This window comes from Simochromis diagramma, unplaced genomic scaffold (genome assembly GCF_900408965.1).
Source record: "Simochromis diagramma unplaced genomic scaffold, fSimDia1.1 OVJJ01000517.1, whole genome shotgun sequence".
NCBI classification, from domain to species: domain Eukaryota; kingdom Metazoa; phylum Chordata; class Actinopteri; order Cichliformes; family Cichlidae; genus Simochromis; species Simochromis diagramma.
Window position 1 is genome coordinate 1,533,958 of NW_024387173.1, and position 10,939 is coordinate 1,544,896.

At 42.1% G+C, this 10,939-nt stretch overlaps 1 protein-coding gene across 1 annotated transcript; it reads left to right on the forward strand.

Annotated features, from left to right (window-relative positions):
- Positions 1-1,100: 1,100 nt before the first annotated feature.
- On the forward strand, positions 1,101-6,270 carry eve1 (even-skipped-like1). The gene is made up of 3 exons (XM_040049184.1): positions 1,101-1,268; positions 1,845-2,080; positions 4,345-6,270. Exons 1-3 carry the CDS (start codon positions 1,265-1,267, stop codon positions 4,825-4,827), a joined length of 723 nt encoding a protein of 240 aa, XP_039905118.1. The 5' UTR covers positions 1,101-1,264; the 3' UTR covers positions 4,828-6,270.
- Positions 6,271-10,939: the final 4,669 nt, after the last annotated feature.

Consider the following 10,939-nt stretch of genomic DNA (forward strand, 5'->3'; position numbering starts at 1 on the left):
CTTTTAGCTCCAACTGTGGGATAAAATTAGTGAGAAGACTGCTGCTGGGATGTGAACTGAAGGATTGTCAAATATCGCAGCTAACCCTTTTGCCATTGCAGCACACTGATCAGTGTATTTATGGTGTATAGCTAGTTGCATTCTGATTGGCTGACCGCCTCCCACCCCCACCATGTTGGAAAAGTCAAAGCGTTCAATGTGTGAATTTGTGACTTGAGAGGGCGCAGTAGAGTGCTCGCATTCACTACTTTGAGAAGTTGTAAGTATAGTTGTGGTTGTAAGTATTACTAATTAAATAAAGAAATAAATATGAGTAAAATCTGACTTGCAATTTTGCAGCTCAGTATAATATCAATCTACACATTGTGGTCTATAACTGTAAATTTAAAACATGAATGTGCCAAAAAGATTAAAAGTTAAAATGTAAAAATCCAGTTTCAGATTTCGCACAATTTGCAACATATTTATCTTACCCTCCCTAGCATCTGAGAGTCTCTGACCTCCGCTGATAAATAAATATGATATTTATTATCATAATAAATGAATTAATCGGCGATTAGTCAAGATTGGAATGTTTGGTTTATTTTTCTCAGGAAAGGTAAAGCTTTTTTTCTTTGTTATTTCAATACAGAGAGTAATATGCGTATTACAGTTTCATATGCTGGTATATGAAACTGCAGCTGTGGGTATCTGTGTTAAAAGTGTTTATGGAATATTGTGATGTTTCAAGCAACTAAATCAAAACTGCATCTTTAACACCAATAGTTGATATTATCTATAGTAATAATCTATTTCCAGTGTGCCACCTTGGCCAATTTGGAGCCATTAGGCCTGTAATGATTTACTTCCAAACACAGAAACATCAAACGCTGGAGAACAATGAGGGTCTGGCTGCTGTCTCTTCTCTTTAATTCTCCATAACAAAAGTACAAAGGCTGAGACGGAGAACAAAGGGTTTACCCCTAAACACCGTTAACACCTCTCCGGGCCGCGGCGCCTCCGCGAGCCGACGCACACGCCGGCGCCCGTCTGGAGCGCCTGGGATAAGGGAGGAGAGGAGCGCTGCCCCGGGGATCATAGATGTTCTGCGGTGGGTGAGGGGTGGGGCAGATGAGACGACTGAAACACCTCATCATCTAGCTCTATCTAAACAGACCTGTGTGTAAGTGTGGTTTCGGGCTGCAAGTAGCATTTGTTGCTAGGGTTGATCTGAAGGAGCACCTAAAGAGATTTTTATTTTACACGGTGAACAAAACAACAACCGATGCGTAAGTAACTTCCCTTTAAAATAGATTTAAAAATTATATATCCATAATTTAACACTTGGTTTTACTCCGTTACACCCAAACTCTACTTTTAAGATGATAACAATTGCAAAACTTCCTCGTTAAATAGTTTTCTATATACCTGACCGAATTCTGCATGCAGGAGTCAAAGGATCGCGTGTTTAGGTCAGTTAGACTTCAGACAGTTCGACCTTCCTTAAGAGCTTTTAGGATAAATGTGGTTAGTAAATATTGTTTAATATGCTTGGCAGATGGAGTTCACGCCCTAATCAGAATGTGGGATTCACCGAAACCATATCAGCCCAAAACCAGGTTATCAGTAATTCTCATAAAAGCACGAGAAGTCCGTGTTAATTATTACAAGCAAATAAGTTAATAATTCTGTCTCTGAGCTTTTAAAAGGAGACTGGGTTTTCCAGGACCCCTAAAACAAAGAAAGTTAACGGTGAGGGTTCTGCAGCGATTTATTAGACCCATTTGGGAATTAACAGGTAAGTTATTACTATCCTTACTGTAAAGTGTCCGACTGTGCGTCTGTATCTAAATGTCTCATTTCAGTAGCACAGGGCAGACAGAATCCGGTGGCTGGTACTGCGGTAGTGCACAGTTCCACCGGTAAAGAGCAGCAAGACTCACAGAGCACCCTGTTGGACCAAAGCCGACGACATCGGACGGCGTTCACGCGGGAGCAGCTATCTCGTCTGGAGCAGGAATATGGCAAGGAAAACTATGTATCCAGACCCCGGCGCTGCGAACTGGCTACTGCGCTCAATTTACCGGAGACTACAATAAAGGTACCGTGTTTAACTGCAGTCAGTGAAAATAAAGGGCCATGCCAAAGCCATATTTAACAAATAAGCTGTCTTTTTGTTCGGTCTATGCTACAGTTGTATAACAGAAATAAACTAAAAATATGGGGAATCTTACTTTTCCTAAGAAAATTAAACACGTTATGAAAGGTGAATGTAAATTATATAACAAAAACAGATTAATGGCTGTTAATCCAGCTGTTGGTGGCTATAGAGTGACATCACAGACCTAGCTATACGTTTATACCGGAAATAAATTTGCAAGTGCAATAAACCACTGGTGCTCAAAGATGTTTCAGGTCCACTGGGTGACTCAAAAGTACTCTTTAGACTGGTTTGTATTGTGAAACAGGATATCCTTTTTTATCTTGCTTCAATTATCTTAACATTGACAATCTAGTTAAACAGTCACAAGAAGGTGGCTATTAACACTATATTTCATCAGAGGTATATTCTCGGGTTATAAGGGCAACCGTGGGCCCTAAACAAGATCCTGGGGTGGTTATGTATTGAATGAACTGTTTTGCAAACTGGTGAAAGAAAAATTTAAACTGTTTACTTAAGGTAAAGTGATAATACTATTTCAGTAATTGTACTAAACCTTTTGCATCAAAATATACTTACAAATTCGGAAAGTAAAAGTGCCCATTATGTAGAATCTTATGTGATTAGTGTATTATTGGGTCATTATTATTGATTACACTCATGTGGCTATTACTTGAATGTTGCCACCTAGGATGGTATAACTGGACACACATTGGAAAGGACATTGGTTGTTATGGTAGATTGAGTAGTGATAAGTTTAGGGCCTCTACATTTAATGGAGATGTTCACTGCACCCAAGGCAGCACATATAATACACAATAAATACACTAACCTTTTGCCAACCAGTAGCAGTCTTTCTTAAAGAAAGATCAGGAATATAAGAAAAAGCCTTAAAATTTCACAGGCATGACATTTTAGAAGCACAGCCTTCTGCAATATTCTATGGGCTGGTAAAATAGTTGAGAACTGGACAGTGTCTAAGGCTACGTACACGGGTATTTTTGAAAACGGAGATTTTCCGTTTTCGTTTTTTTAAAAAAAAATCCCGTCCACACGTAAAAGTCAGAAATGAAGGAAAACGCTGCTAGGAACATGCCAAAGCAGCAGGTGGCGCTATATTCCTATCCGTGTAGAAATGTTGGCCAATCAGAAGTCTAGAAGCCTTGGTGGGAAATAGTAAACAAAGTTGGGGCATAGAAGCAGAAATGAGTGGTATGTGTGGAGGGACAGTAACTGTGTGTGTATATGTAAGCATTTAAACACTGCACAGAGTACAATTAACAGTAACAGTATTGTAGAAATTCATTTCACCGAAACAATAACCTGGCGCACAGTGTGACGTCAAAAAAGGCGCACACCTTTGACGCTGCGTTTTCTCCGTTTTTCTCGTCTACACTTAAATGCAAAAACTGAGTTTTAGAAAATATCCACCCTGGCAGGCGTTTTTAAAAATCTCCGTTTTCAGTGACCGAAAACGCCATTTGCATGTGGACAGAAGGTGCAAACGCATAGAAAAATCTGCGTTTTCAGAAATACCCGGGTAGGTATGGACGTAGCCTAAGGCAGGGGTGGGCAATCTCAGTCCACAAGGGCCGGTGTCCCTGCAGGTTTTAGATGTGTCCTCGAACCAACACAGCTGATTTAAATGGCTAAATTATCTCCTCAACATGTCCCAAAGTTCTCCAGAGGCCTGGTAACGAACTAATCATGTGATTCAGGTGTGTTGACCCAAGGTGAGATCTAAAACCTGCAGGGACACCGGCCCTCGTGGACTGAGATTGCCCACCCCTGGTCTAAGGTAACTTGTCATTCTGAGCTTTGAAATACAGAAAAGTAGTAATTAAAAGAAAATTAAGTGATGTGTTATGTAATCTGATTCAAAGTGTTAGTGAGACCCCTGCATTTATATTTTCATGTTTATAGAAATTGTAGCAGCTCCTCTCTAGGTATAGAAATGTTGTGATCCATTGGCTTTACCTTTAGTGTCACAGGCAAGCTGTGAAATGTCTCAAAAATGTTTTAGATGTTTTTGTTAAACTTTAATGTTTTTTAAACGAAAAGAAGGGATGCACAGTTGTTCCTCCCAGGGCCCTCTCTTAATTTTTCTAGTCTTTACAAAAAGTTCTTTGAGAGAAGTGTTGTTGTGAAAAAGCACCATATAAATAAAATGTAATTGAACTGAATAATTCACTTCATCCTTCTAGGTATGGTTCCAAAACAGGAGAATGAAGGATAAACGCCAAAGACACTCCTTGCCTTGGCCTCACCCATTTATTGACCCGCTGGGGGGGCTTCTGATGGGCAGCACATCTTCTTCCTCCATCTTACCATACACCTTCATCCAAACCCACCTTCCACACCTCCCGCTCCACCCCTACGCTCCCCTGGCTCTCTCTTCAACTACATCATCTCACAGCCCATACAGTGCACCAATGAGTTCAGCAGATGCATTCCATCTCTCCCAATTCAACAAAAGGCCTGGGGAGCTGCCTCCAACAACAGTAGCACTGTACCCCTCTGTAAGCATAATGCACCACCCTACTTCATGCCCCTGTCCACTGTGCCTGCAGTGGGACCCAGAACAACTGTACAAAGCAAGAATGGATGCACTGGGACTGGGCCGGCCCCGCACTCTGAAGGCTAACACTCATTCTGCTAGTGTAGGGAAGACACAAGAGATGGTGTAAAACTAGATGAAAACATCATCAAACAAATGTTACTGCAAGAAAATTATACCATTTCCAGTGTCTTCTGTTAACACTAGAAGCTTGCCAAGCATCACCTGCAGCAGATGATTAAGCTCTCATATTTTTGTGTAAATCTTAATAGAAATAAAAAAAACTCTGCATCTTTACAATAGAAACCCAAAACACTGGCCTTGTTTAAAATAATGCAAATCACATTTGCAATTAACTGAAGGCATTGGGTTATTCTGTTTTGTTTTGATGTATTATATTTTTGTTGCTGTTGTTACATAATTATTTCAAGTAAGTTAAACTATTCAGTAGTAAGGCCACATTTATGCCTATCAAAGCACACCAAATGAAAGCCTTAACCTTTTCTTTGTATTATTTTTAAAAGAGCACACTATTAATTGTACAGTCTGGTTACTGTTCATTAACTATTGCATATCCAGCCTCAATATTAAAACAACCTCTATTTCAAACTTGTTTTGGTGCATTTCAGCAGTTTGGACCAGAGCACTGCATTGTGACATCTATCTTATAGATTTCTTCAGCTGTCAGTGGTTTTAACATCATATTGCTGAGTGTATACTGAGCATACACCAAAATTAAGCTACTTAGAGCTGCCACAAGTGGTTAACACAGTGGGTAGCTCTATATGTTTGATTTGGGAGAATTGTAATCCGGATGGCCTTCATGACACAAACACAACAGGAATTTGTGTCTCCAAATGGAAATCAACTGCTATGCTATGGAGCACCCATAGTATCCAAATGAAAAAATTAAAATACTTGTCAAAACAAAGTAACTTCATTAAAAGTTTTAACGGGACATAGCACTATTATAAGGTGTAGATTTGGAAAAGTCAAGCAACTGATTTATTGTTTGGTTTACCGAAATTCAGAGTTCAGAAAGATTTAAGACAAGAGAAATATCATCATGTTGTTTTGCCTGATTGACAGAATTGGTATAGTTTTGCAAATGTGAGACAAGGAAGATTGTTACACTGGCTTTCTCTTTTATATTATACAGTTTATGACACTTTTGAGTTATTGTGACAGAGCCTTCCCCGCTTCTGTAGTTATGACACAGAATTTGAAATGTTAAATTAGTTTCAATTCCAATGAGTTTAAGTTCCTCGGCTAATTAGATTAAATCCACATCCACCTCCTACTCTAACCTCTACATCTCTTTCATTTTCTGCTCATACACATAAGGCATGCACTATTTCCCAGTTTAACTCCTGAATACTACTTTGGGATTATATTGACTGGCATCAAATCTTCCCTTTCATATATTCCAAATACCTTCTTAATGTTAAAGGCATGTTTGCCTTATGATTGGAAGGCCAGGAGTTCAAATCCACAAAACGGTAGCTGCCCACTGCTTCAATGAGTGAATGGGTTAAATGTAGAGGATAAAGTATGTAGCTTTACCATTAAAATTTATCTCCACACTCTCCCGACCTCTAAGATTATTTAATCCTTCAATTAAACTTTTAAGGCTGATGTATTTTTGAAAGCTACTATTATCTTGGAGCAGATCACAAAAGGTACATATTAGTTTGTGTCAGTTGGACTGATTTGATTCAGATTTAGCTTAGGTGAAGAAGTGACAGTATACTGGAGCTAAAAAACACACTGTAACATTCCAGAATCATAATTTGCCATATAATAAGAAAAAAAAATATTGTTGTGGATATCTTAAATGTACCTAAATGTAATTAGTCAAGAAATAGTTTTAGTATTTAGGTCCTATTCAAATAACAACAAAGTTTTCTGGTTCTGTATAATTATACTTTAGAGGGGGTTAGGGTAAGCCTTTCACTCGCCGCCAGTCTTTACATTGACCAAAGCTAACACAAATGGTATTCCACCTGTGCTAAAAAATTAAGTCAGTGTTTCTTGAGTAACGACAGTGGCCACTTGAGGTCAGCTCCAAAAGCATGTTAAAGCACCCAACTTAATAGCAATAACGTTTCTCTGGTAAACAACTGTGCAATGGTTATTTATTTATTTTAAAATTCAACTTCCACTTCTACAGTTTATTTATGGTTACATTTTTTTTAATCTTTACGCTCAGTTTGATTTATAGGCATTCCAGCATATGAAACTATAGTCAATAGCTGTCAGCTAGGCCTCACTTCCTCTTATTCAACTTTTTGAACTAGACCTTTCTACTGTGACTATACTGAAGGTGCCTTGTGAAAACATTTAATTTAATTATCTGACTTGTATGGTTTGCTATGTGGTACTGAAGCCGTATGTGCTTCAGTTTATTAAGCTGTATGGTTTGTGGTTTAAGGACTAGTGATGGGTCGGTCGCGAACGAAATGGCTCTTAGAGCCGGATCTTTGAAGTGAACGATGCGAGCCGGCTCCTTATTGGGAGTCGTGGGGTATTTGCGCTGAGCAGAGACCAAACAGAGCCTTGTGTTTGCGCCCCTCCCCCCTCTGCTCAGCGCTGAGCTGAGGGGGCTGGGCAGAAGTTACACTCGCAACAGTAGTAGCACACAACAAGAGCAGGAGGGAGAGGGAAAAAAAGAGAGCCGGGAGCAACAACAAGAGACAACATCGTGACATTGGAAAGGTACAGTAAAGAAAATGAGTGACACCAGGAAAAGAAGCAAAGTCTGGAACCATTTCAATCTTATTGACAAAACAAAGGCAGAGCGTAGAGTCTACAAGAAAAGGATATCATATAGAAGCGGCTCCACAAACAACATGCACAGGCACCTAAGAACTGTCCACCCATCAGTGCAATGGGAAGATAAAACGCAGTCAGCTGAGTGTGATATTAATATTTCTAAAAAAAATTTAATTAAGGGAAGGGTATTTCCAAACTTTCCCTTAATTAAAGATCTGGGCGTTCTCCCCCCCCCCCTTTTCCCTCATATTTTAAGTTATATTTTATTGTGTTGTGGTTTGCAGTGTTTTGTGTTGTTTCACTTTAAATTTGTTTAAAAGGAAAAAGCTGAAAATTTATGTAGTTAAAAGTTGAAATGTATGAAATGTAAATAGTTGGTTTTTGTATTTTATAATTTATTTATTACATTTTATGTGGAGTGAATAAATAAAAGTATATTTACAGTGGCCCCTAGAGACAAAGCACGAACAAACTCCAAAACACAACGGAAGTGTTCCAGGATGCTAGGGGCTGTGTTGAGCTTTTGTTACCTAGTGGCTACACAAGCCAGGAAGTACCAACAATCGGATTGGGTGTGTGGTAGTAACAGGTAAATGAAGTTTTTTATTATTATTATTATTTGAATATATATATATATATATATATATATATATATATATATATATATACCGACACTAACAAGCTGATCTACAATACGGCAGCAGTGATCAGTGAGATGCTTGGCTACAAGTTGAACAGCCACAAGGGGCAGTACCCTCCATGGAGAAGGAGGCTAGAGGGCAAGATCAAAGTAGCACGGAGGGAGGTTAGCCAACTAACGGAGTTGCAGAAAGGTGCGACAAAGAAGGTGCATAAGAAATACAGCAAGCTGTCCATACCTGAGGCCTTGGAAACTGCCAAGCAAAGACTCACAGCCTTGGCCAGCTGCTTGAGGAGGTACACCAGAGAGATAGAAGGCAGGAGAATAAACCAGCTGTTCTCCACAGAACCAGCAAAGGTGTACTCTCAGTGGCAAGGGAACAATAATAAGAGAACAGCACCACCAAGGCTGGAGACGGAGCAATACTGGAAGAGCATATGGGAGAAAGACGCAACCCATAACGGCAATGCTCAGTGGCTAGTGGATCTGAGGGCAGACCACAGCGACCTCCCTGAACAGGGTCCAGTAACCATCACAGTGGCAGATATCCAAGAAAGGGTCTCCAGTATGAAGAGTTGGACAGCACCAGGGCCCGACATGGTTCACGCCTACTGGCTAAAGAAGCTGACTGCACTCCACGAGTGTCTGGCAGCACAAATGAACCAGCTGCTAGTTAACGAGAGACACCCGGAATGGCTAACCGAAGGTCGGACGGTCCTGATCCCCAAGGACCCCAAGAAGGGACCGGTCCCCTCCAACTACCGACCAATAACCTGCCTCAGTACTACATGGAAGCTCCTGTCAGGCATCATATCGGCTAAGATGAACAAGCACATGGGTCAATACATGAGTGGGATACAGAAAGGAATTGGCAAGAATACCAGAGGCGCAAAACACCAGCTACTGGTAGACAGAACAGTCAGCCGAGACTGCAAGACCAGACTGACCAACCTGTGCACTGCCTGGATTGATTACAAGAAGGCCTATGACTCAATGCCCCACAGCTGGATACTGGAATGCCTAGAATTGTACAAGATCAATGGGACCCTAAGAGCCTTCATCAGGAACTCAATGGGGATGTGGCGTACAACACTAGAGGCCAACTCCAAGCCCATAGCACAAGTCACCATCAAGTGCGGGATCTACCAAGGAGATGCTCTGTCCCCACTGCTGTTCTGCATAGGCCTGAACCCCCTCAGTGAGATCATTAACAAGACTGGCTACGGATACCGACTACGGAACGGAGCAGTTGTCAGCCACCTCCTGTACATGGATGACATCAAGCTGTATGCCAAGAGTGAACGAGACATCGATTCACTGATCCACACTACCAGGCTATACAGCAATGACATTGGAATGTCGTTCGGACTGGAGAAGTAATAATAATAATAATAATGGATTGGATTTATATAGCGCTTTTTAGTCGGTAGTCGGATGGTAACAAAGAGAGGGAAGGTAGTCAGAACTGAGGGGATTGAACTACCAGAAGGCAACATTGCAGACATAGAGGACAGTTACAAGTACCTGGGGATCCCGCAGGCAAATGGGAACCATGAAGAGGCCGCTAGAAAGGCTGCAACCACCAAGTACCTGCAGAGGGTCAGGCAAGTCCTGAGGAGTCAGCTGAATGGTAAGAACAAGATCCGGGCCATCAACACGTACGCCCTGCCCGTGATCAGGTACCCTGCTGGGGTAATAGGCTGGCCAAAGGAGGAGATAGAAGCCACTGACATAAAGACAAGAAAGCTCCTTACCATGCATGGAGGGTTTCACCCCAAGTCCAGCACCCTGAGGCTGTACGCTAAGCGGAAGGAAGGGGGCCGGGGACTGGTGAGTGTCAGCACCACAGTCCAGGATGAGACAACGAACATCCAAGAATACATTGGGAAGATGGCCCCAACTGACCGAGTGCTCAGTGAATACCTCAGGCAGCAGAAACCCAAGAAAGAGGAGGGAGACGAGGAACCATCATGGAAGGACAGGCCCCTGCACGGTATGTACCACCGGCAGATAGAGGAGATGGCTGATATCCAGAAATCCTACCAGTGGCTGGACTGAAAGACAGCACAGAGGCACTAATCATGGCAGCACAAGAACAAGCTCTGAGTACAAGATCCATAGAGGCTGGGGTCTATCACACCAGGCAAGACCCCAGGTGCAGGCTGTGTAAAGATGCCCCAGAGACGATCCAGCACATAACAGCAGTGTGCAAGATGCTAGCAGGCAAGGCATACATGGAACGCCATAACCAAGTGGCCGGCATAGTGTACAGGAACATCTGTGCCGAGTATAACCTGGAAGTCCCGAGGTCAAAATGGGAGATGCCCCCAAGGGTGGTGGAGAATGACCGAGCTAAGATCCTGTGGGACTTCCAGATACAGACGGACAAAATGGTGGTGGCTAACCAACCGGACATAGTGGTGGTAGACAAACAGAAGAAGACGGCCGTAGTGATCGATGTAGCGGTTCCGAATGACAGCAATATCAGGAAGAAGGAACACGAGAAGCTGGAGAAATACCAAGGGCTCAGAGAAGAGCTCGAGAGGATGTGGAGGGTGAAGGTAATGGTGGTCCCCGTGGTAATCGGAGCACTAGGTGCGGTGACTCCCAAGCTAGGCGAGTGGCTCCAGCAGATCCCGGGAACAACATCGGAGATCTCTGTCCAGAAGAGCGCAGTCCTGGGAACAGCTAAGATACTGCGCAGGACCCTCATGCTCCCAGGCCTCTGGTAGAGGACCCGAGCTTGAAGGATAAACCGCCCGCAGGGGCGTGCTGGGTGTTTATATATATATGAGTGTTTGTGTATTAATACAAAAACAATAGAAATATG

Excerpts from the sequence above, each read along its gene's own strand:
- eve1 (XM_040049184.1), top strand. Across the intron at positions 2,081-4,344 it reads TACCGGAGACTACAATAAAG|GTATGGTTCCAAAACAGGAG; the intron begins GTACCGTGTTTA and ends TCATCCTTCTAG.